Source organism: Panthera onca, chromosome B3 (genome assembly GCF_046562875.1).
Source record: "Panthera onca isolate mPanOnc1 chromosome B3, mPanOnc1 haplotype 2, whole genome shotgun sequence".
NCBI classification, from domain to species: Eukaryota; Metazoa; Chordata; class Mammalia; order Carnivora; family Felidae; genus Panthera; species Panthera onca.
Genome location: NC_138344.1, coordinates 41,985,384 through 42,011,867, shown reverse-complemented (window position 1 = coordinate 42,011,867; position 26,484 = coordinate 41,985,384). Strand labels below are relative to the sequence as shown.

The following is a 26,484-nucleotide window of genomic DNA, read 5'->3' as shown; positions in this document are numbered from 1 at the left end:
CTCCCTGAGTCTGCTTTCTCACTGTGAATATAAGAATGAATATAACTACAGTGTAAGATTTGTTTTCCTCTTTCTCAGAATTAAACAAGCATTGGAAGTGGAAATGCCTCACAAAACATTTGGCACATGGTAGGCACTCTTAAAGCCGTTTTGCTGTTGCACAGCATTGCAGATACACCTGATGATGCTGCCTTGTACACTTAAAATTGGTTCAGAGGGTGAATGGCATGTATATTTTAACACACAAAGAAAAGTATTGCTATACCTGACCCTCACTGCAGTGCCTGAAAGGTACCAGCAACACCTTTAACTTTCCTTAACCAAAGGGGGACTTAACCGTACTCAGACGCACAGAACATTAGTGGTGAGAGGACCATGGAGGGCATCCAGCGTGACCACCCCAAATTGTGAGACTGCATCCCAGCCAGCCTGGGATCAAGGTCCTTATGCTTGCCCCACTTAGCAGAGCTTCTCTTCAGCTTCCAGGGCTGTTCTGGCCTGTTGCTGGTGAACTTAGAGCAGGGCCCTCCTAGCTTCATAACACCTGCACAGTCATGGCTGGAGGTCTTCCCCAGCTGGAGCCGGGCCTCACATTCCCAGGGGGCTGAACAAGCTCCACCTCGATGTCATGTCACCTGGATTTCTTTCCCCCCTTTGGTGAGCTGTGGCTAGTAAGTCACTCCTTCTGCTCAGCCGCAGAAGATGCAAATACGGTTTTGCTTTTGTTTTTACCCAAGAAAAATAAGGCTTTCACCACTCCTAGCCACCTCATCATTGTTTCAACCCATTTTTGAGCCTTAAGGTCTGGAAGAGGATTCCACCACCCACTCTTGAGATTTTGATTACCGATTATTTAAATTTCGGTTATTGATGCCAATGGAGCAATTTGAGCGTAGTTTATTCACAGTGAATTTACATCCTGTTAAAGAGTCTGGTCTGGAAAAATAGTCTTAGAATTTCCTGATTTGAAATTTGTGTAGAATGTCAATGCTAGCAGCTTGTACCTTTTAGAATTGGGGAAGGGGGGGAGGCAGCAGATGGAGATTTGGGGCAGCTTAGGCCTACCTGCCCTGGGTGTGGTTTGTCAGCCAAAAGACATAAACGGATGAAGAGCCAGGTGATGGAGCAGTAAGTCGTTGGGCAAAAAAGCGCCCTTTGTGGATGTGAATGGCATGTGACGCCATTTTCTTTTGTTATAGCAAGCAGATGAGACCCTGGATTTTGAAGAACAGATTTTGGAAGCTGCTAAATCCATTGCCGCTGCCACGAGTGCCCTGGTCAAATCGGCCTCGGCAGCCCAGAGGGAGCTGGTGGCCCAAGGAAAGGTGGGTAAACCCCTCTGGCCACGTGCTGGAACATTGCCACAGCAAGAGCCTCTGAGGGCTGAGGGAAAGATGTGAACGCTCGTGGCCCGCACTGAGGAAACCAGCGCTGCGTCCTCCCTCACTGGATGGCTCATCTTTGCCCCATCTGACTGAAAACTCTGTTCGCTTAAGCCTGACCTCCAGAAGGACGGGTTTGGCTGCTGGGCCTCTCATCTGCTTCTTGTTAAGGAAAGCGTCCCATTCCAGACAGTGATCAGGGCCTGAACAAGACGTTTATATTCCCACTGTAGATTAAGCTATTTAAAGATGTGAACTGTCATATTTTCCTAGCGGATGGCTGGAGGAGCACCGTGGTCAGGGACTTAATATAATACAGTTTCCACCTCCAACGTCTCAATCCATTTTGGAGGACTGCTGAGCTAAATGCCGTCCAGCTCTGCAGTTAGCATTTTCCTAAGCCCATTGATCAAAAAAGGCCAGTCTGGTTTCAAATCTGAGATTTCTTTTATCTGCTTCATCCCTAGTAACCCATTCCATCCGCATTAGCATGAAAGCATAGTTCTGTTTCAGTGACCCAAAGGATTGTTAGTATATTAGAGTACTCCTGGATATAAGAGGGTCTTACAGTTTAGAATACCCCTGGTGGTGCTCCCATACAACATGGAATGACTCCATCCAAATCGCGCCTTGCAGACAGCCTCTCAAATATAGAGGCACTACAGAAATCCTGTCAGGTTGTGGGTTTGGGGAATTTCGTCACCATCATTTTCAATTATTTCTGCCTAATATTAAAAGGCCTTTGCCATCAGTGTATAGGTAGATGGATAGGATTGCACCCTGACCTGAGAAAACTTGTAATATAGACAGGAAGTTAGGTCCAACGAGTGGCCATCTGTCTTCCTCCACGAAGTGGCTTGTGAGCTAAGCCTTGTCGTAGTCCAGACCACAGACTTCGGCTCCTCTTTCTAAACCATCGTGTGTTCTATTGCTCATTATTGACATACGTATTTCTCTCCAGCCAGTATGTGGTCTGTCCCTTTGTGCTTTTCCCTTATGCTCTGTAGATATAGCAGAGTGTTGACCTTATTTAATCAAGTACTTGTTGACCCATCAATATGTAAAGACTAAAAATGGATCAGTTTTAAGATTTTAGGAATATCTTACCTACAAATTTCAGTCTCTTGATAAAAGGCTGACTGTGCACCAGATTGCTAGGTACTAAGAGAACCTAACTTGTTGACACGTTGAGAAAGTTGGTAAAGGAGGCACCCCTGGACTTGAGTAAGCTATAGGCTTATAGACAGGACCTTGGGGTTTTATCTGATGTTCACCGAGCCCTGGTATGGTGCCTAATAATTGCTGGCAGATCCCTAATTTCATATTCAAATTGAGGTTTGAGATCTCCTCTCTGACCTCTCCAGGCACCTCCCGCCACGTAAAGGTATGTAAAGGTATCCTCCCGTAGCCATTCCCTCTACATCTGGACAGAAAATGTTTCACTTCTTCGTATAATTTCTAAATCAAAGCAGAGATCATCTTACATCTAGCTTCCTACTTCTCTCCCCACCCCTGACAAAATAGTCTGTATTTCCTTAAGACCAAGGTCTGCACTCCACCATACTAAAGGAAAGGCTCTATCTTTTTTTTTTTTTTTCCCCCATCATCTGCCAGAAAGTCACAGCATGGCCTGAGGGTCAATGATCAGGAGAGATGTAAGTTTCCCTTGGCCCTTGAAAGAAGAGGGCTCAGTGGCTCCCATGTTTGAAATGGAGAAAGGTCAGCAGAGGAAATAAGCATGTAAGGACAGCCCCAGTCCATCACTCCTGAGCAGTTTTCCCAGAAACTAAAGGGAGACCATTCTGAGCATTTCAGATTAAGTCATTGTGGTGCCGTGGACCGCAGGCAGTCTCAGAATGGCAGAATCCCACATGAGAAAGGGTGTTCCCTTCTCACGCTGGTGGTGCTTTGTGTCCGAGGAGACGTCGTTCTCTCCAGTTCCAGAGCAGGGTAGAGTCTGAGGGGCTGCAGATGACCCTGCACCTTCCGGCTCTCATTACGGATTTCTACACTCTCTAGGTGGGCTCCATCCCCGCCAATGCTGCGGATGACGGACAGTGGTCGCAGGGGCTGATTTCTGCCGTGAGTCACCTTCTCCTTTCTTCCCACTTGCTTTTTGGGTCCCCTGAGGGAGTTTTGGGCCTTGGGTCACTTCTCTGTCAACTGTCCCCAGGCCCGGATGGTGGCAGCTGCAACCAGCAGTCTCTGTGAGGCGGCCAATGCCTCTGTTCAGGGACATGCCAGTGAAGAGAAGCTCATCTCATCTGCCAAGCAGGTCGCTGCTTCCACAGCTCAGCTGCTCGTGGCCTGCAAGGTGAAGGCCGACCAGGATTCAGAGGCCATGAGGCGGCTACAGGTAATGGTCACTGATGCTGGTGGGAAAATACTCCTGTTGGAGCGGGTAAGTGTCGCCAACGGGGACAGTCTCACTTCCTTGGCATGACCCACCAGGCCTTCCATCGGCTACCGCTGTCCCACTTTTCTCATTTTTACCACGTATGGCCATGCATCCTACAGCTGCTGCCCCAGCAGACTGACATTGTCCATGTGTGCCTTCTGGTCTCATGAGTTGGGGCCCTCTCTCACCTAGAATGTCCCAGCCCCTCCCCACCAGCCCAACCTGCTCTTTCTTCATGACTCCTCACTAGAGTCCCCTCTTCTAGAAAGCCCTCCCTGACCTCCTGCATGTCAGGCAGTCATTCCCTCCTCTATCCTGCCAGAGCCCCTGGCCAGACCACTCTTGGGGTTCCTGTCACCTGATACCACCGTATTTATTTTTATACCTATCTTTCGGGAGGCTGTGAACTCCTTAGGCACAGGCACCACATCTTTATCTTTGCCTCTGTCACACCCGAGATGGTGCCTATTCAAGAGGGGGCCCTCCTCCACTGTTGGCAAAAGAAAGCAGAGAAAGGACTGAGGCATTTATATGAGACTATGGCTAAGGTTTCCCAGAGCCCAAAGGACATGGTTATTATGTAGGTTATAATCCAGTCTCTCCCAGTGCATATACATTTTCCTGATTGTTTTAATTACAGAAGTGTTTTAAACACAGCGAAGGAAATGGTTGAATGAAAAAATCACATAGCCTCGACATCTTCCCATGTCAAATGTTATCATTTTTTTCTCTTCCTGTTTTATGTCTATACAAAATAGTTGTGTCTACTTGTAATCATAGCAAGAGACATTCTGCTTTTTTTCACGTAACATTTTATCATACGTGTCTCTTTACTTGAAGACAAGGCGTCATAATTTCTCTATGCAAAGCTAACTGGTCCATTCTTCATGAGTCTCATTTTTAATGATTGCATGATATTACATCAACCGATTATGCCAGAATTTCCTTATGCCTTGGACGTTTTGTTTCCAGTTTCCTAGATTTTCCAGGTATTTAGAATATAGACTATTTCTGTTGCTGAAAAAAAGTGTTTATACGTCATGAATAAACTCATAAATGGCAGAAGTATGAGAACAATTTCACCAAAACCCAGAACTCTAATTTTATTTTGCAAGTCCTAACATGTATTTCTGTTGTTGGGTTCTCCTGAGTCTCTCTCTCACCCACCTCCCTTTACCTTCATCTGACCCCTGGACTAACCCAGGGGGGAAATGGGGAGCTTCATGTTGATGACATGTGGTTTGTGGGTTTGGGGGACACTTCTGGCAAAAGCATCCTGAGTTAAGAGAGACCTGGGTTCAAGTCCTGCCTCTGCCATGTATGAAGTATGTGATCTTAACACAGATGACTCAAAACCTTTCAGGCCTTAGTTTGCCTCAGCTATAAAATGTGGCTAGAGATACCTCACTGGCTCTTAGGAAGGTCAAGAGATGTGAATGTGCTTTTCTAACCCCCAAGGACTTACACAGACAGAGCACAGCATCACTCTCTTTATCATCATTGCTGATTTAACTGGATGCTGCAGTGTCCTATCTGAGTCCCTTGCAGTGACCCAGAGGTCCCGTGGGGCTAGACTGATCTGTAGTCAAATCCCATCTCTGTAACATACTAGCTGCAGGGTCTGAGGTAAGTTACTCGACCCCATTTCCTGCCTCAGAAAAGTGCACTGATGACCTCTAAACTCAGAAAGCTATTTTGAGACCAGGTTTGTCATATATATTAACTGGCTTCCCCTTCTCTTCTTGTGCAAAAGCCCTCATAGTCCCTGTTGGTGACTTGAGATCACCAGCCAGATGAGCTAGTTCGCTTTGAGAAAAACTCAACTTTCTGATGGCTAATCCCCACACACAAGCCCTTGACCCAGAGGTGGCCTGGGCAAGGAATATGGGAGTCTTAATGCAGCTTTGACCACCCTTCGAAGAAAATTCCAAACCTCAGGGGGCAGAGGACAAGTCCCCAGGGCCATGCTTCATGAGCATTAAGAGTAAGCCAGTATGAGTTCACATCAAAAAGCTTTTCTTTACCTGTCTCTAGCAATTGCCCCATCCTTGAGCACTTGGCATAAAGCCCAGCTGTGACTCGGAAAATATACCTGTCGAGGCCCTAGTTACTGTGGGGCTCCCAGCCTTCCCATGCAGGGATAGGTTGTGCTTTCCTAGCCCATCATTCCCTCAAGAAGCATTCAGCAAGTGCCACCCCTGGGCATCCAGTGTGCCAAGTACTAGGGATGCAGAGAGAACGGTCACAGCCCCTGCCCCCAAGTGACTCACTGTCCAGGAAGGGAGAGGCAACCCCAAGTGTGGAAATGGCCACAAAGAAGCGAGTGCAGAGCACGCAGGGAGCACTGTGAGTAGGTGTTGGTAAGGCCAAGGCAGACAGGAAGAGTGCTATCTGAACCACATCTTTGAGTTTTTATAATTGGATGGGGCAGTGGGAGATAGTTTTCTAGACCAAGGAGATGACCACTGGGCATGCTTCTATTAACACGTTTCACATTGCTACCATCATTTGTGTACATAATTTTAATTCTCCCTCAAAAGTATGTGTTCTGGGGCGCCCGGGTGGCTCAGTCGGTTGAGCGGCCAACTTTGGCTCAGGTCATGATCTCACAGCTCATGAGTTCGAGCCCCGTGTCGGGCTCTGTGCTGACGGCTCGGAGCCTGGAGCCTACCTCGGGTTCTGTGTCTCCCTCTCTCTCAGCCCCTAACCCACTCGCATTCTGTCTCTGTCTCTCTCGAAAATAAATAAACATTAAAAAAAAATTTTTTTTAATAGTAAAAGATAAAAAAAAGTATGTGTTCTTTGGGAGCCAGGAACTATATCTCATTTATCTGTGAATGAGCGAAGGTTAGGTAGGTGCCAGCATTGGTAGAATCGTTGGACAGCTGGACAGACAGATGGATACTTGCTAAAGAGAAATTCTGTGTTATAATTGGATGATAAGCCATTCATAATCCCATGAATTGTACTCTCATGTCTATTCTTGGTGAATCCAAATTGGCTGTTTCTAATGATATAATGTATGCTTTTCCCCCCTCTCCAGGCAGCAGGAAATGCTGTGAAAAGAGCCTCAGATAATCTTGTTCGTGCAGCCCAGAAGGCAGCATTTGGCAAAGCTGACGATGACGATGTTGTAGTGAAAACAAAGTTTGTAGGGGGCATTGCTCAGGTTTGTGATTAAATCTAGACAGTGTTTACTCCCGAGATGGGCCTTTTGTTATTACAGAGACTCAAAGTAACAATGACTTCAACAGGATGGAAGTGTATTTCTCCTTTGGGAAACAATTGTGGGTGTAGGCAATCTGTGGATGGTGTGCTGGTTCCTTTGTGTGTCATCCCCAGGCTCCATCTGCCTTATTCCCCCCACCATCCCTGAGATGTTGCCTTGGCCATTTGCTCCAAAATGGGTCAGTAACCACCCTCGCTTCCCAGCCATCAGAAAGGGAGAAAGAAGGGACCACAGGACCCTGAAGTCGCGTCCCTTGCTCCCGCTCACATACCATTGGTCAGCCTTTAGTCACATGGCCAACCAACCCAGTGCAAAGGATTCTGGAAAATGTAGTATTCTTTTCTGAGTACCCCTGTGGCTAGGTAAAAATCAGGGATTCTGTTACAGAAAGGGGGAAGAAGAGAGAGTGAAAGGCAGTAGTATTATTTAAATAAAACGACGAATTTGGAAATACTACCCACTTCACATATTTGGCCCTACAGAGAGAATGAACGATAACCCCTTCCCACAACTTTTATAAGAGCAGCTGGGCTTCAGACTCACACAGGATTGCATTCTTGTGCATGGTAGTGAGGAGCGAACTTCAGGAAATCAGGCCTGCCGTTTAGGGTACGTGCTAATACAAATCCATTATACATGATCGGTTTTCTTATCAATGCCCAGAAGTTACTCATCCCCATGCATTCCTCAGCTCTTCCCAAACCACTCCCAGTAGACATACACTGGGTGCATTTTTATCAGAATCGATTTCTTGATGTGCTAGTTCCATGAGAAAAAGTCACTGATCGGATAAGGTGGGAAATACTGCCCTCTATACCTCCACCTTGGACTAGCACAGTGATGGTTAGTAGAGGCTCTGAAAGGGCCCACAGGAAAGTACGCTGTTTGGCTTTCTTGAACACTTACTTACCTTTTTCACCTGTTATCTATTAAGTGATACTCCTCAGATCATATCTTAGAAACATGAAACAAATATATGAAAGCTGTCAATTGGTTAAGGACTCCAGCTTTAGCTTCAGCATCACTTGGCCAAGTCCTGCTCCACTAGCTGGGTATTAAGGAAGGTAGACCCACATCTCTCAGTTTCTAGTTACTCGTTGGAAAAATGGGACATTCAATAAGGACTTCACTGTGTTGTCACGAGGATGATGGGACGCTCCGTGCAAAGTGTTTACACAGCATCTGGTGCATAGTAGGGATGCAGTAGATGTTTGCTGTTAAATCATTGGCCAGAAGCCACTTAATTTTCTTGGGTCATTTGGATCTCAAAAACCTAACTGTGGCCCATAGGCTGGTCTCCAGCACTAAGATACTTAGTACCATTGTACGGCTGTATATAGCAGAAGCTATGGGAACTTATGAGACAAGCAGTAGAGTTGGGAGGGCAGTTTCCTGGAGAGTTCTAGATTCGTCCAGCTTGTCATTTTTCCTTCTAGATCATTGCCGCCCAGGAAGAGATGTTGAAAAAAGAACGAGAACTGGAAGAAGCGAGGAAAAAACTGGCCCAGATCCGCCAACAGCAGTATAAATTCCTACCCACTGAGCTGCGGGAGGATGAAGGCTAAGGCCAGAGCCAAGATGGCATGCCCCAGGGAACGACTTTGCAACAAATAGTGTTCCTGAGAAGCTGGGACTTACCTGGAAACTGCCTGCCTCCCCTGGGGCCAACGCAGAGCCCTGAGTGCTCATTCTCACGTCTCTGTCCTGTCGGGCACCGGCTGCATGATCGTGATGTCACACGGTACAGTGTCCCACCCACAGCTCCTTCGCCACCTCCCCTCATGCCTCACCGTATCTCAGGAGAGAGGGGCGCACGTTTCGTGAACTGTTACCAAAAAAAAAGAGAAGTCAGTATTATGTCGTTCTCAGACACTTTTGCTTTTGTTGGTCCTTCTCTAGGCCTGCTCCTGGGCCTTCTGTGAAATCTTAAGAGGAAACAAAAATAATGGCTTGGGGGAAAGCATTGATATCCTAGAGATTATTCTCCCTCTCAGGAGAAGATGGAGGTTGGAGTTGGACATGGCTAATAAAAGCTAGAAACGTAAACCAGTGTGGACTCCAGGAGGGCCACTGCCGTCCTTCTGTATCTCAAGCACTGGCTCACCCAGAGGATGGAGAATTCCTGCTCCCATTTGCACGCTTTCTTGCCTCAGTGTGTAAGCTCCTTGTACAATCTAGATCCGTCTTGTATTCTGTGGCCCAAAAAAACTGAACGATTATTTTTTTCCTCCATAATCCAAAGGGCAGAAGTATGGGGGACTGTCAGGGCTCGGTGAGCAGAGGCTGGAATAAAATGTGTGGGCTCCTTACTCTGCAGAGACTTTTTCAGTTCATACAAGTCCCATGGCCTCTGATGACAAACCCATGTCCTCCGATGACAGTCCACTCAACACCCCCTCCGAAGCATCCGAGGTGGGGATTCAGCTAGAATAAAGCACTTCCTTGGTGACTGCCAGGTCCTACCCGGGGTCCTCTGCTCTCAAAATGGTTAGATTTCAGAACTGCAAGGCATCTGTTTCAAAATCTGTCCCCTGCCCTCCATCCCAAGGTGCAAATTTGTTCTGTGTCTTAATATTCTTACAATCTAGATGCAAACTAAAATCAGTGTGAACCTTTAACAAGTAGACTTGCTCACTCTCGCATCTTTCAAGGGAAGGTATATGGTACATCCAGAGTACATCTTCCTGATGCTGCACCTCCCAAATTTCGTATTATTTTCCCTCCTCTCTTTTTTTGCTCTCCTTTCAGATCCCTTTCTTTAAAAGGGCATTTTAAGGCCTTGAATTTACCTTTAATCTGGGTCTTTAATCAGAACAGTACATGAAGGACGAATGACTCGTGGAATAGATCTGAACGCCAGGTAGCCAGCGTCCATGAGAGAATTCATGAGGGGAAGACGATGGTAACGGACGTCCATGGGTTTCAAAGCTGATAACCGGTGAAGGCGGCCATCCTCCACTTCTCTATAGTAATGTGGCATCACATCTCCTATTTTATCCACAGGATGGCTTCAGTGTCCCACCCAGGGTCAATATTGACGCTTGGGTCCTCAAAAGGCATCACTTTTAGACCTTGCCCCCTGGTCCTGCTTTAATAGACTCTAGCCTGTGGCATAATTTTAAAATTTAATTAAACCTCTGACCGTTGCCCGTATTTATTACAGACTTGTAAGCACTATACATCAAATTTGTTTCCAGACAAGTGGAAAGTTAGAGGAAATACAGTACAAATAAAAAGCGGAGAGAGTGTAGGGCACTGGGGGGATGTGGGTACCAGCTCTGAAGAGGAGGGAGCAACAGAGCCCTGGCCTCTCAGGAAGAAGCTCACACACTCTTGGTTCTCCCTGAGTGTAGCTAGTACAACTCTTCCTCCCTGCCCTGGGCTGTACCCTCTCAGACCTCAGGATGAAAACTGAGGGCCCCCTGGACTTGGCAGGGGTGAGGGTTCTACCCGAGAGATGTTCCCTGGACAGGCACAGGGTGCTTTCTGAGACTCTTAATCAGACGGCTCAGAGTCAAGGTGTGTTAATGGCCTCATGTAGCAGGACCCAGGGAGCCCCTCCATGGCCCACCCTCCCCATATTTTCCTCCAGGCTGTTTGGTTCCCTCTCCTCTTCCCACCTGTCCTCTGTCACATCCCGGCGTCCCAGAAGTGAGGCAAGAGCAGACAGGGAGTTCTCTGTCCCTGCCTCAGTCATTGAAAACTTCTATTGCATTCGATACAGAAAACCCTTCAGAGAGAGGCAGCGAAGAGGCCTGTCCTTTACAACTTGAGAGAACAGGCATGAAACCAAGCTTGTTCTTGTATGACCTATAGAAATACACTCTTGTCTCAAGTGTTCTGCTGCTAGGAGCTTTGGGGAAGTTGGTTCACAGTTATCATTATCACCGGGCGTGGTGCTGGTTTTTCACCTGTCCCTTCCTCGTCCACACTGCAGACGTGTGTGTGTGCATGACCTTGTGGCTGCCTTCATCTCTTCCCATTTCATCAAATGGTTGAAAGACTGTGCTTCAGGAGTTATTTAGTAGACTCTACAGCACATGACCCCAAATGGCATTGAGGGGGCTTCTGGTTCTTCTTCAAAAGGAGCTAAGGCAGATGTGACTTGTGTTTGGGGTGTGAGCCTTCATTGAGGAGCCTCTAACAAGAAGATGGTTTCAGGGTAAAAATGGTCCCAGGCCTGGAGCATAGAAATGCTTCTGTCCCTGTGAAGGGAAAGCAGGTGTCTGCCCCATGAGGGGAACTGGCACTGGGCTTCGAAGCTTTCAGCTGATCTTTGCGCCCCAAAATTTCTATTTCAGAAGGTCAAGAAAGGAACCTGAACTGGACTTAAGAACTGCTCGTTGATTTGGGAGTTCGGATTTTGTTTGGTTCTGCCTTTCAAAAGTCTTGGAGTGTAAGGATGCTTAAAGCCACATTCAGTTAAGCAGCCAGCCCTTATTTAGACTGGCGGTGCCCCAGCAGGTCAGTGTGAGTGGAACCTTGAGTCCTGGGCGGCTGTGCAGTCAGGTGTCATGGGGACCCCAGGCCACCTACTGAGGAGCCACGTGGTCTTGAAGGATGAGCCACCTGAACCACTGCAAATGCTTTATCACAAATACCCTTAGGGCTTCTCAGAGGCTTTCCCTGTGTGCTTTTTGGGTGTTTCCTCAGTCCGTGAGTTTCTAGTAACCAAAGCCTATTCTAAGTTTATCAATGTATTAGTACCAAATTTCACCATCCCCCAAGACAATGAACCCCACCACCAAAGTAATCCCAAGGCCGAAACCTCATGCAGGAACCAGGCTGCAGGACAATGGTGGTAAGCAAGCTGTGGTCTCCACTCCCCGGGGACTTGAGGACCTCCCACTGATAGGCCACCTCCTCCTCCTCCTCAGCAGTGAACCCTCACATCTCCCCAAGCTCTGAGGTTCTGGGTCATGGCAGAGCCTCAGGGGATTCTGGCTTTGAGACCCCAGGACAGACTATGAGCATGTTCAGTTCTCAGACTCATGGAGGAACTGTCCCCGCTGCTGACCAAGGGAGTAGCCACCTCTGAGACCCTTAGGGGAACGCAAGGAGTTGGGGACAAATGTTCCCTTCAGGCTAAGAGGCAAATAGAATTCAGAAACCCAAAGATCTTAACAGCTGTGCTAGAGGCTCGGGTTCCAACTCCCCAAGGTCTCTTCCAGGTGCTGGCCTCCCCAGTAGGGGGCCTCAGGGGAAAGGTGTCTTCGTCCACAAGCAAGGTTCTACCACCTTTAAAAGTCCCTGAGATGACAACTCCGTCTTTCTAAGCGTCTGCTTGGTATGTTTATGGTCGTTAGGAACAGGCATGTGACAGAGCTTCTGGTGACTCTAAAAAAACACAATGAAGGGACATTTCTGTACAAGAGGTTGGGATTTGGCCTTCCTCTGGGCCCTGCTCGGCCTTCCCGTAAGCGTCGGCCTCTCCTTGTTCCACAGTGCATGAGTGTGGGTCTCCCTCCACCACCTTCCCACCTGGCTGCAAAATCTAGGAGCAAACAGGAAAGTTAAGCTCTGCCCTATGTCATAATGTCTTTATTGATCTGGTCGCATAAATTATTTTTTTTTAATTCACCAGAAATAAACTTTTAAAGGAATGAGCCTGTGTGAAAATGTCCTGGGAAATGGAAGGAAGGTGGGGGAGAGGGAGGAGGATGTGCCCTTTTTTTATGGGCGAGAAATTCTACCTTGAGTACAACCCCGCAGTTAACCAGGCGTGTGTGTGTGACAGGAACGAAGTTCGTGTGTGTGTGTGTGTGTGTGTGTGTGTGACAGAGGCAAAGACACAGGGACCACTGTCTATGTAGCTTTGCTGGCTCTGGAGGAAATTCAGAGAAATAGACCATAAGTAGGAAGATGATTATTTTCCTCTGAAAGAAGCAGGCCCCGTGGACAAGCAGCTTGGAGCTCAGTGACCATGGTGTGGTACCCAGCTGACCCTGCGTTGCTCTCCGACCCTGAGGGGCACCTGACCCAGGAAGATGAGCTTCACCTCTGACAGCTGAGGCTGAAATGCAACCCACAGGGATTGCACCTTCTCTTCTGTGTTGGGGGGCGGGGGGAGTGCAGATGGCTTGGCAGCATCCCTGTGGGGGGAAGCCAGACTCCGAAAACTGAGGCGTTTCTACTCTGCAAGAGGGCGATGTCAGAGAATCACCACGGCAACGGAGAGTGTGCCCACTATGTCTCACAACTAAGAGGATTATTTCCCTCCCTGAAATGGTGATGGAGGATCTCTAGGCAAACTGGTGATTTGTTTCTATCTTTGACTTGACGGAAATGGGGCTCAGACCGCGGACGGCCTGAGGTGCAGTCCAGGAGGGAGTGAGGGGAGCCATTGTTCCTGTGGCCCCCTACGTTTCTTGCCTCCACAGCAGTGGGGAAGGTGCTGTGGCTGTTTGGCGGAGGGGCACAGCAAGAAGGCGGCAAGGCACAGGAGTGGGAGGGGAGGGCTTGGAGGCCGGCTATAGGAATTCACATCCTCTGTGCAGCTAAATCAGGCTGGCCCACAAAGACCTGAGTGCCCCATCGCCCGCTCTGGGAAGGACACTGGAGACCGTAGAGAAGGTCACCAACACTTGAGCCAGGGCCCTGAGCAAAGAGGGCAGAGTCCTGGAGTTGAGAAAAGCCTCACGAAGAGGGCATTTGGCCTGACTCCTAACGGATAGTTTTCCCGGTACAGAAGAGGCAGGGGTTAGCATTCCAGGCACTAGGGACCACCCCATGCAGAGGCCTGGTTTCTGAAGGATGGATCCCTTAGGGGAACAAGGAGGAAGTCGGGGCTTGGGGCATGCGGCCCAGAGAGGAGGGCGGCCAGGAACACCGCACAAGGGCCGCTGCATCCGGCTGGGGCATTTGGGATTGTTATCAGATGAATTCCTCTGCAGGAAGCTCAGAGAACTCGTGATCGAAGCGTGGTGATGTACTGACAGAGGTCAGCCACTCAGGAGTGCGTCGGGGCCCAGACTATTGTGCCAGGAAACTTGAGAGCAAGGAAAGAGGGTGTGAGCCGAGAGCCTCTCTGGCAGGAGATGCCACAACAGGAGGGACTGACTTAGAGGGGAGCGGATAGAGCGCTCATGTCTAGATAGCTAGTTTATTGCACACTTAGCACATGCCAGGAACGGAACTTATTACCCTCTGGAATCCCTACCACATCCACACAGAGCACGACACAGAGGCACTCCTTTATTATTTTAGAGATGGTAGGGCTGAGGCACAGAGAGGTTAGGTCACATAGCCGAGGCCACACAGCTGGCAGAACTGGGATCTCCCAACCGCTGTGCTCAGATCACGCAGCTTGTGAGTGGCAAAGCAGACACTCACACTCGTTTGTTTCCAAAGCTCACGCTTGTGACCAACAGTATATGGAGAACCTGGAAGACTGGGTAGAAATTAGGCAGAGGCAGGGGTAAGGAACCTCAAGGACAGAGGGAACCCCGTATGCATGTGGCAGAGCCAGAGACATGCTGGAGGGGCTGCTGGGCAATTCGGAACAGGAGAGGATGGCAAGTCCTCAAGTGTGTGGAGGCAGGGGGCATCCGAGGGGTCACTGAGTGCCTAAGGAGCTTGTTCTTTAACGTGCAGGTTCCCAAGAGCCAGCCTTGGCTTTACTCCCACCTGGTACTCCAAAATCCTGATCTGGGGTCTCTCTCTCTCAGACCACAGCTCTTTCCTGAGTCTAAAGCCCCATGCTGGGGCACCTGTGTGGCTCAGTCGGTGAAGCATCCGGCTCTTGATACTGGCTCAGGTCATGATCTCACAGTCCGTGGGATCAAGCCCCGAGTCAGGCTTTGCGCTGACAGCACAGAATCTGCTTGGGATTCTCTCTCTCTCCCTTTCTTGACCCCTTCCCCGCTTGCTATCTCTCAAGTTTTAAAAAATCGTTTAAATAGGGGCACCTGGGTGGTTCAGTCGGTTAAGCATCTTTGGCTCAGGTCATGATCTCACAGTTCATGAGTTCAAGCCCCACATCAGGCTCTGTGCTGACAGCTCAGAGCCTGGAACCTGCTTCCAATTCTGTGTCCTCCTCTCTCTCTCTGTCCCTCCCCTGCGTGTGCTCACTCGCTCTCTCTCTCTCTCTCTCAAAAATAAATAAACATTAAAAAAAATAAAATAGTTTAAATCTCCAGTGCTCAAGAATGTCTCATGGTGGAGAGCAATGCAACTGTGGGTTTTTATTTGAAAATTGTCTGCAATCACAGGGTGTGATTGCAGCAGTTTCGCTAACTGAACCTCCCGATTGAGAAGCCCAGCCCCGTGTCCTCTGTACTGGCTGGCCTGGAAACGGGGACAGAAATGCCCTGTGGGGCTGGCACCTGAGAGGGACAGTAATGGGGCCCCAGCACTTGGGGCCACAAGAAGAGCTTCCTGTCTGCTTGGGCTTCTCTTTGCTCTATGTCTTATTTTTAGAAAGAAAAGTTTGGGGGCACCTGGGTGGTCCAGTCGGTTAAGTGTCCGACTTCAGCTCAGGTCACGATCTCGCGGTCCGTGAGTTCGAGCCCCGCGTCGGGCTCTGGACTGATGGCTCGGAGCCTGGAGCCTGCTTCCGATTCTGTGTCTCCCTCTCTCTCTGCCCCTCCCCCGTTCATGCTCGGTCTCTGTCTCAAAAATAAATAAACGTTAAAAAAAAAAACTAAAAAAAAAAAAAAAAAAAGAGAAGTTTGATTGTGTGAAGCCCAGAACCGAATGTTGAGACATGCTTTCTGTGCTCACCAGAGGGCAAACAGCCTGGGTCTTGGGGCACCCCAGAGTGAGAAGGGGTTCTGACTGTATTCTTGGCACCCTGAAATAGGACGTTCAGAGGGATCAGGCAGAGAGAGGCAGATGGGCTCTGGGCATGAGGAAAGGTAGAAAGAGAATAAAGGCACAGTCCTTCCCTCCACAGATGTCAGACCTTCCGGGAGAAGGCAGTCTCCTTCCAGGGAGGTGAGGACGACACATGTTGCTAGCCCTTGGGCCGAAGGCTGGGAGGGTGCAGGGACTGGGTTCTGGCAGGGCCAGGAAGCCATTAGGCTGGGCAAGCGGGAGGAGTAGGCAGAACATTGGGGGGCCTAAGCCTGCAGACGGGGGAGGGAGACGGAAGGAGAGGGTGGACCCTGAAGAGGCCCGACACTGCAGGGTAAGTAGAGGCAGAGGCCTCGGTGTGGCACGCTTCTGCCCCTCACAGGCTGTTCCCAGGTTACAGGGAGGAAGGCCCTCTGCACCCTTACGGCCCTAGTTTATTGTGCATCCTGGCTGGTGTTGACCCCAGGGGGCAGTGTGGTTCCACGGGACACCAACCAGGCATTCTTGTTTTCCCTGAGGGAAAAGGGGCTTTCCTCTGGCAAATACTTTTAAGAAACAGAGTATTAAACAAGCGAGTGCCTTAAGAAGCCTCTGTGAGATGTCTTCAGGCCTGCGAGATACTCGGGTACGCTGGATATCTCCAAAGGAGCGTATGATACATTTGGCCTTAAGGCACTTTTCTTTTCATTCCAGTGCACTTGGAGGGACAAATGTCCCACGCAGCGTAGCCGGGGACGCTCTGCTCAAGGATCTGTGGGGAATGACTGCCCCCCCTCCTCACTTGTCGCATGTGGCACACCCTGTCTAACATTACTAGGTAATATTTCGTCTGTGCAGCAACCTCATGTAGGTCCTAGGCGGGGATCACATCTTGGCACGTAGCTGCCCTGGCTCCTAAAACCGAGCTGTGGATATGTGAGATATTTCCTAAAGACTGATGACCTGGGTGATAAACTTGAGACCATGTCGTTTGCACCAGTGTTTACGACCTGGGGATCAGCTGTTTTGGACTCTGGCTGATTTGAACTCAAATAGGCCAAAGAAAAAAAATTTGTTCCCAAACAGTGCCTACACATGATAGCCACCCCCTTCCTTTCCCCACTGCCTCCCAGGGCCCCACCGTGCCACAGGGCAACATTACGGTTAAAACGGTTTCTCTGAAAATTGCTCTCCTAGGGTTCCCTTCCTAACACAGCTGCATGGAAACATCTTGACCCTAAATATCCTGAAACCTCCTGGTAACACTCCCCCAACATGTGACAAAATCCAGAGGATAGTCTCAGGCCGGAGGGGGTTGTTAATGAAACATTGAAAGGACTTCGGATGCTGTGAGTTGATCCCTACGAAATGGTGCCCATGGCCCAAATCCCAGTGCAATGCAGAGGGCATCTGGAAGAAAGGGGAAAAGCTGGGGTGGGAGGAAGGGGTTTCTTAAGTTTTCTCCAGCAGCTCCATTGCCTCAAAAGGGCACCTGAAATTCAATTCCCCAATCCATCCTTTTTTTTTTTTTTTTTTTTTTTTTTTTTTGCCACAGAAGGCAGCACAGTGAAGTGAAAAGAACACACACGGGGGCTCTGGACTATACGTTGACCTAGTTTTAAGCACATCATGTTGCTTCCAAGCCCACGGGGATATACATTGGATGGACCTTGCCCTTTCTCTCCCCAGCATTTGTTTTCCCCCAATGGGGCTGCAGCAACATTTGGGGCCAGTGGACCCTAGTCAGGGTTGGGCATGACTGGTCCAAGGACACCACTCCAAGGTTGGTGATTGGTTCTGGAAAAACCTGATCTGGCCAATCAGCTGGGAGGCAATGTCTGCTGAAGGCGTTAGCCTCTCTCTCCCCCACATCAATAGTGAAAAGAGAGGCTGCTTCTGAGCACAGCTAAGCCAGCCTCAGGATGGAGCCCATCCCAAGGATGCACAGTGAAGACAAAGAATCTGTGTCTTTGGTGATGTGGTCGGCCAACTTGTCTAACTCTAATTCTTCCAGAATTCCCAATCCCTAACCAGTACGTCCCTACCATGTCGAAGCCTGCTCAGTCTGACTTGCTCCCAGCACACTATGACTGACCCCAGCCAGCAGTCATGGTGGAAAAGAGCCACAAGCATTTGGCCACGTATTAGGCGCTCGGCAACCTTTTGCTTCCCCCTTCCCTCACACCTACGTAAAAGTGATCTTGAAATGTGGCCAAAGAAAACCCCATTTCTTCCACTTTTAAGAAGCAGCCCAAGTGTTCTCCCACGGGCCTAACGTGGTGCCAGACTCATAGTGGGTCTTCAGTTAAGTATTTGAATGACTCTTAACCCATGACACTCCTCTAGAGTATGATGTCAGTAATGTCTGGATTTCAGCTCATGGCGTGCGTGATCGGGGTGGAAAAGATAACAGACAAATTTGTTGCAGAGGTCTGAGTCCTGTTTTTGGACTCTGGGATGATCAACCGGAACACCGCTCTCCCCTCCCCCACACCCCCCACTTCCTCCACCCCCAGGCTCCCTCCCTCCCTTTCAGATAGACATCTGCCACTGGTGAGCTCAGAAGTCTGGCCAATCACCTACCAAGCAAACCATCTGAGGAATGTCTGGTATGCAGGGTATGCAATATGGTGTAGGTTTGTTTTTTCTGTTCATCACTTGGCAAGGAAATCCCTCACTATTTTGTCTGGAGGCATTAGCATGGAGCTGAGGATCCAGGGAGTAGGAAGTAGGGACGAGTAGGTAGGATAGTTTTCCCTCTTCTCCTGCTCCCAGGACGGCACAGCACCATCCTCAACTTAGCATCCCCCAGCCAGCACCCCAGGCACCCCAGGAGAAGTCCAAGTGAAACAGAAGGAGCTGTGGCAGGAGGGGAAGGCATTTCCCTGGGGAGGAGAATAACTGAAAGCCAGAGGGGAGAATAAGGCAGGGAGGAGGCTGAGCTACCATTGAATGACACAGATCAGTGTACTTCACCTTCAGGGTCTAGCTCCTTAGTTTTGTGCAGGGGACCAAATCCGGCTGGGAGTCATGAGACCTGGGTTCTAGTTTTGGCTGGGCGATCTTGGGCACGTTTCTTTACTCCATGGAACGTCTTTTTCATCAGTGAACAGGCCGTCTGTCTTCTGCCGTGACTCCAACTGAGCCTGGATGAAGGGCATCCCTGATGTTTGACAGCTACCAATATTTTTGAGTATTAATCATATACTAGGAGCTCCTCTAGGTACTTCATAAGTACCGTCATTTTCTTTGCTGGAGCTAACACTCACTATGTGCTTGCAATGTGCCAGTCACAGGTCTCAGAACTTTATTTCCATTGCTTCATTACATCCTCATTACAAACCTACAAGGTAGATACCAACCCCATTTTACAGATGAGGAAATTGAGGCACAATTACTTTCTCCAAGTTTATACAGCTTAAAAAAGAGCAGATTCAAGCAGTGAATCCCGAGCTGCCTGGCTCGGGATTGTATCTTCAACCACTGTGCTCTGTTGTTATTCATGATTCATTTTTCGTTAAATAAAATGGTATAATCTCTAAGGACAATGAAACTCAGAGTGAGAGAAGCCATACAATTTGTCCACAGGCTTTAGAGCCAAACCTGGATGTGTTGTTCAAAGTTTTTCCACCACTGTGGACCACTTCTCAACAGACCTATACAGAGAGAAGATTCTTCAGACTCTCGGGGCAACCCCAGCAGCTGGCTGGGTCTGATCTTGGAAGTCCCATTTGTAACCATGATAAGGATGTCCAAATATGATGTGCGATAAGGTCAAATTCATGACTCCTACAAATAGTGAACATGTGTCGAAGATTTATTTAACTTATTAAAGAAGGAACCAGTAGAATGGCAAGGTTCATTCAAAAAATATAGAAAACCATTAATCATCCCTGAAAGAATGCTGGGATAAGTTTGCTAAATTGTTTACAAGATTAATTACCCTATAAGGCAACAAAAATATAGCCTTTGGGTTGTAACCTATTTTACCAGCCAAAATCATGGTGCCTCTAGAAGACAGGAATCACGTGTGACTATTGGTCTCATGCAATTTCATGTAATACAGTGTCCCATTTGCGAGTAAAAAAGGAATAGATCCCCAGAGAGCTAGATAAGATTTAAATGACTCTGTTAGAACACACCCCATGCAGTCGTTCTTTTGCCTAACTCTAAGTTTTGGATCCTTAGTCTAAACACAAGGCAGTGAGCTGATGACCACCCAAAGCTGTTGTAGCACGATGTTGTAAAGCATGGTGTTTAGAATCAGGAGACGCCCAAGTTCCAATCGAGGCCCTGCCGTTTTGTGTGCATGAGCAAACCTCTGTACTCTGAGCCGTAGTTTAGTCATCTAAAAAGATTCTTTTTTTAATTAGGATAACCATACTTTCTCTTCGACCTCACAGAATTTGGGGGACGATCAAGTAAGAGTGAATATAGCAGGACTGGGTCAGCTCTTGCTCTGGCTTCTGATTTAAGGGGAACCAGCCCCTGGCCGTCACGGGAGGTCCTTGTTGGAGGACTTTGAACATGGCAGGATAAATTGCTAAGCCCCTAGTTCCCTGTGATGCTCCAGCAAACACAGGTGCACCCAAACGAGTATGTGCCACCTGCACACGGAGCCAGAAAAACAAGTATTGCGAAAGACCCCAGAGACCTAGGGTCGTATGCAGGGTTCAGAGCTGCTGGAAGGGTCCTTTTGACAATGAAGCTTTGGAGAGACACAATGACCCTGAGTCGTTTCACCGACCACCCCAGGGTGAGCTCAGCACTAGACACATGTCAGCCTTAACTGCGGTCTGGCAAACCCCTTCCCCCAGATGGTAGGTATTTTAGGCCTGGCAGGCCACATACAGCGTCTGTTGCAGAGTTTTGTTTTTATTTTTGTTTTTGTGTTTTACAGCGTTTTTCTTTTCTTTTACAACCTCTTTAAAATGTAAAAGCTATTCTCGATTTCCTGGCTGTACAGGCTGAATGTGGCCCACGGGTCGGAGATTACCGGCCCAGATGTGAGTGGCTTTGGAGTCCAGAGAACTGGCCCTGAATCATGCTTTCTTCATTTTCCAGCTGTGTGCGCCCGGGCAAGCTTCCTATCCCTCTGAGCCTCGGTGTCCTCACTGATGAAATTCTTTCATGAAACACCTGCTGCTCATCTCCTACCTTGCCAAGCACAATAGAGGGTTTAGGAAGCTAAAATAAAATGTAGAGGTCCCGGTATGTGAACGGGGTGTGGCCTGAGGCACATCAGCTATTGCTTGAGCCCTGAAATAGCTGGGGCTGCCCTGGGCAGAGGACCCTAAAGTGGTCCATGCTCCATGACGACAAAAGTTCCATGACAATGTCCTGCCAAGAGGCAGGGCTATTTGACACACCCCAACGACTCTGTGAGTCTGCCCTGCAGCCAAGGTCACTAAGCCCCCAGAGGAGTGTCCCGCTCCTCGTGGTCTGACAGCTGTTGCCCATGCAGACGGCACGATGCTTCTGGTGGCCTCCTGGCCCCCGTCCCTGTGCCCAGCTCAGCCTGGCGTCCTTCAAAGCAAAGCCGTTTCCCCAGTCCACTCAGGGTGAAACTTGTGCCCAAGACACCAAGACCTGTTGTCTGCCAAGTGCATTAGGCCTGGCCCTGTTTACAGACATAAAGACTGAGGCTCAGAGAGGTCACCCAGCTGGCTCAGGCCACAGCGTTCATCAATAATATTGATAAAGAGAGAGAAGTACAGTGAGTCTCCATAAGGCTGGTCTCCTGTGACTGCAGTCCTGTACTCTTACCAACACCCCTTTATGGCACTTTCTTATGGCCATAAGATCAGAATAGTGAAACATTTATGCTAAGTATTCCAAGGGGATTTTTTGTTTTTAATCTGAAAGGCTAATGATTTATTAAGGAACAAATTCCTGTTCCCATCCTGGAGATTCAGACGTGGGGCATTTCTGAGCTGGAAATACCCAGGCTGTCACTAATTCTCTGCTTTATCCTCCATTTGTTCCTGAAAAGATTGGATTTAAAAAAATCATTACATGATTTAACATCATTTAAAAGAAATTTGTGTGTGTGTGTGTGTGTACATGTATGTATGAATGCATGTGTTGAGGTTTTCTGGTTTTTTTTTTTAAGTTTTTGTTTTGTTTTGAGAGAGACAGAGCGAGTGGGGGTGGGGCAGAGAGACAGGGAGAGATAGAATCTCAAGCTGACAGTGCAGAGCCCGACATGGGGCTTGAACTCACTAACCGTGAGATCATGACTTGAGCTGAAACCAAGAGTCGGATGCTTAACCCACTGAGCCACCCTGGCGCCCCTAGGGGTTTTTGTAAACAGCAGAATTCTTCTGCAAAGAGAACAATGTGGTTTGCAAATTTGGATTTTGGCATAGTTGGTTTTCTTAATTATGTCTGTAACTTGAGCTACTGTTTCTTTAGTGACAGTTCCTAAATTCCCACAGATGGAGTTTGTACTGTGTGAAAACGGACTCTTCATTTACACTAACCCTGTACTCCTTTTGTACTTTGAGAGGAGCTGGTTCGCACACACAAAGAACACCAGTGTGGCCGGCTTCCCCCAAGTAAGAGGAAGCCCTTGCTGGTCTGAGTCAGTCAGGTGCTCACCCAAACCCAGGGAGGCTACAAAAAGGAGTGCGTATGGTTTAGATGCGTCCAGACTTCCCACTGATCCCTGGCACTGTCCTCTGCTGGCCGAGTCTCATGCTTCACTGCCTGCATTGCACAGTGACCAGAAGGGACATGGATGTCCTTGTCTCTCACGATCTCCTGATCAGCGGATGTTCTCCCAAGGCACAAAACCCCCTCACCCACACCCTGTGAATCTGGAAGGATGTTTTGTTTTGTTTTGTTTTGTTTTGTTTTGTTTTGTTTTTTGTTTTGTTTTTAAATGAAACTTCAGATCAAGACTCTGGCCCGAACGCTTATGTTGATCTGAGTTGAGCTTCTGTTGCTTTGCCACCAAATGAGACCTGAGGAGCGAAGCTAGCACAGTGCTTACCGCAGCGCCTCGCCTTGTGAGTGGTAAGTCTCTGATAGTTCTCAGTGTTTGTGGTTGTTAACATCAGCTTCGTCCGTCTGCCCGGAGTCTGTGCACTCCTTCAGTGGGGTAGGTGGTTGTGAAGGTTGTCCAAATTGACCAGTGGAGGGGGCTTCGAAGGTGGCCCATAGCCCTGACGCCCTGTGGTGTAACCGTGTCATAGCTCCGCTGCAGTCTTTCCAGTAAGTCCAGCTCATGGTTGGGGTACCAGTGGGCCCGACAAACAGGCCATGGTGATACGAGAGACAGCAGCGACTGCTCTCGACCAGGTGTGTGCCAGGTGCTTGGCACCAACCACGCCAGGAATCAGGAAGCCTCTCAAGGTGAAGGAAGTTTGGTCAGGACGGGGAAAATCATGGAAGGCTTTCCAGGAAGGTTTATGTCATCATTTAACAAATGCTTGCTGAAAAGAGCAAATAAATACTGCATTGCCAAGAGCAGCGACTCAGAGTCCAAGGACCTGTGTTCCTGACCTTGGCTCTGACACCCTTGCGGTGTCTTCTCTGAGGCTCAGCCTTCCCAGCTGTAAGACGGGGGATTTGGACCAGATTGGCAGTTCTCACCCTGAATTCTCTTGGAGTCCAAGGTTTTCAGAAGGCCCCATGGGCAGGGGTACGTGAAGGGGAAGCAGAAGGTCAGGACCCCACACCTGCTTCGGAAGAGCGGCTTGCGTCTGCTGTTTGTACAGGGACTCCGTGTGTAATTCCACTTGGAAAAGGATTCTGCTGCTTCAGGAGGGTCTAAACACCAGGCAGTCTCCAGGTCCCTGCCGCCCTGTCCACCTGGGGAGTTGTGTGCCAGGCACTGTATTTGCTGCTGAGCCAGCACAGAGCTGGGGACCCTGAGCTCCAAGCACGTGCAGGCAGAGTGGCAGGCCAGCAGAGAGGTTCCATGAACGTGGGGGCAGTGGGGGGGGGGGTGCTCTTCCTTCCAGGGGAAACCCTCCAGGCCCACACTTGCCTAAAACAGAGGGCACGTGCCTTCAGGGCTCCAGGGCCCTGTGAAAGAGTAGCTGTGGGCCAGGAGTCAGGAGTCCTGACTTCCAGTCCGGTCTTGGCTCTGTCCCTTCCTCTCTGCGATTTGGCCGGGCTTCTAAGCCCCAGTGAGCCTCATTCTCGTGAGTCATGGGCTCCTTTTGAGAAAGAAACAGATGGTGGACACGAGACTGGACACACGAAAGCCAATGTCATTATAAAAGGAAAATCAAGGTGGAAGAATTCATTTGAAGCCAACTAACTCTAAACTGCAGATCCGCATTTCTGGGCTCAGCTGAGACACCACCTGGTACAGTACTGGCTGCAGGTGCGCCCCTATCTGAAGCGCTAAGTGTGTTATCTTTTCTTCCTTAACGAGGTGGCCATGACTGCTCATGCCCCTGGCAAACTCTGATCCTCCTAGCCCTGCTATGGCCCTTTCTGCATGTATTTGGGGGCAGGAGCAACATGTTCCAACCCTTCTCTACCCCTTAATAGCCTTCGTGGCTTGGTTTCCCCACTTGCAAAAGAGAAATAGAACTAGTACCTATGTCCGGGAGCGTTGGTGAGATTTGAATGCACAAGTGTACATGAAAGGCCTAGAATCTTACCTGGCCCGTCAAAAGGGGTGGCTATGAGCTAACCGTTAGTATACTATGGTATAATGCACACATGTCTGTCTACAGTCGTAGACGTAGTACTCAGAAATATCGCTGCAATAAATGAACAACCGCTCAGGTTTTTGTCATGTCTGCAGTGAGCACTTTGCATATATTCATGTACACAACCCTCATACAACCCTGTGAGGTACAACTTACCACTCCCATTTTCCAAATGAGGAGACTGAAGCACAGGGAGGTTCAGTACGTTACCCAAAGGTACAGAGATACAAAGGGGCAGGGGCAGGATTTGAGTCCGGGCAGTCTGACTCTGCAACCATTACTCTTTTTTTTCTGATAACTCTTTATTTATCAGAATATTTACCAGACTATATGGCTAATCTATATTCAAGATAAAAAATGTTAAACTACAAGAAAGCACACTAATGAAAATCAACTTAAATTCCACCACCCGGATATGAACATCTGGCCGACCAACTTTTCCTACATGTGCTGGGTCCATGTTTATGCAGATGCCTAGTACTTACATAATGAGATCATGACATAGCTGCATTTTTTCTTTATCATAAGCACTATTACGGGTTGAATTGTGTCCCCTCCCCCCCGCCACCGACATTTCTACGTTAAAGTCCTAACCCCCAGTACCTCAGAATATGACTTTATTTGGAAATAAGGTACTTCCAGAGGTAATCAAGTTAACATGAAATCATTTGGGTGGGCCCTAATCCAGGATGACTGGTGTTATGATTACACAGGGGAGATGTGGACACAGAGTCACAGGTAGAGGGAAGATTATGTGAGGAAGCACGGGGAGAAGATGGCCGTCTCCAAGCCAAGGAGAGGGGTCTGGCACAGATCTTTCCCTCACACCCCTCAGAAGCAACCAACCCTACCCACACTTTGATCTTGCACTTCTGGCCTCCAGAACCACGAGAAAATACATTTCTTTGTTAAGTCACCCAATCTCTGGTAGTTTTTCACAGCAGCCCTAGAAAGCTAACACAAGCACCCTAAGTACTTCTTTGATCTCTGCTGACTTTTTTACACCTTATCTATAACCCCTCCCTCCTTCCTCTACACCTGGATTCTACTCCATTGGACCCAACATGCTGTGGGGGCCCTGGAATTTTTTTAATGGATCCAAATTATCTCTAATTTCTACCATGTTCTGCTCTGCATGATGGGACCAGAAAGTCTTTCAGAAATTGCTATGGAGTATCTCAGTGCTATGGAGTATCACCTCTGATTCCTACTGAAGCCTCAACTTTCCTGAAAGAAGATCAATATTATGGAGAAGCTGGTACGGAGGTGTTCCCAACTAGGGAATAATGGAAGAGAAGGGAGGTCCACAAGCCACTGTCAGCATTTCAGAAAAACCTAACAGACATCATAGCTTTTATTCTTAACAGAAACAAATTAAGTACCAGGCCAGCTGTCCAGGTTGCCAACCAATAAAGGCACCAAAATATCACTGAACTAATTCAGAAAGACGGAGCCACTTAACTCCACTCTCCAAATATGCCTCCCTGTTCAGCTGATGAAAGGTAAGTGAAGGTGACAGCATCATCTGGGAGCAAGGATGACGGAAGATCTCTCTGTCGAGCCTCTTGGTTGCCCATATGAAGATCCTGCCCTGTGCTCTCATGGGAGGTAAAAGCAGCCCTGAGCCCAGCCAGGAAGTAGGGCCCTGCAGGGCCTGTGTCAGCCAACTGGACACGAGACACCAATAATGCCTGTCATGGTGCGATCACTGGAATGCTGTCAGCCAAGTTTTAAGTCCTTTTAGGTGCCTTCCAGGAAGTTATCAGCTCAGAACATCAATACAGACAACAGAAGAGACAACAAAAACTCTGAAGCTCAGTTTATAAAGAAAGAAAACATTTTAGGGATCCCTGGGTGGCTCAGTCAGTTAAGCATCCAACTTCAGCTCAGGTCACGATCTCACGGTTCATGAGTTCGAGCCCCCTGTGGGGTTCTCTGCTGTCAGTGTAGAACCCACCTCAGATCCTCTGTCCCCCTCTCTCTCTCTTCCCCTCCCCTGCTTACATGCTCTCTTTCTCTCAAAAAGTTAATTAG

The 26,484-nt window shown here is 48.6% G+C and overlaps 1 protein-coding gene across 1 annotated transcript in view; it reads left to right on the top strand.

Moving 5' to 3' along the window:
- Positions 1 to 12,612, top strand: part of TLN2 (talin 2) — a 438,974-nt gene extending 426,362 nt beyond the window's left edge. The window contains exons 55-59 of the mRNA XM_078448675.2: positions 1,200 to 1,325; positions 3,402 to 3,464; positions 3,556 to 3,738; positions 6,824 to 6,949; positions 8,446 to 12,612. Coding sequence (XP_078304801.1) covers positions 1,200 to 1,325; positions 3,402 to 3,464; positions 3,556 to 3,738; positions 6,824 to 6,949; positions 8,446 to 8,574 — 627 coding nt within the window. The 3' untranslated portion in view covers positions 8,575 to 12,612. The remainder of the gene's footprint in view (positions 1 to 1,199; positions 1,326 to 3,401; positions 3,465 to 3,555; positions 3,739 to 6,823; positions 6,950 to 8,445) is intronic.
- The last annotated feature ends 13,872 nt before the right edge of the window (positions 12,613 to 26,484 follow it).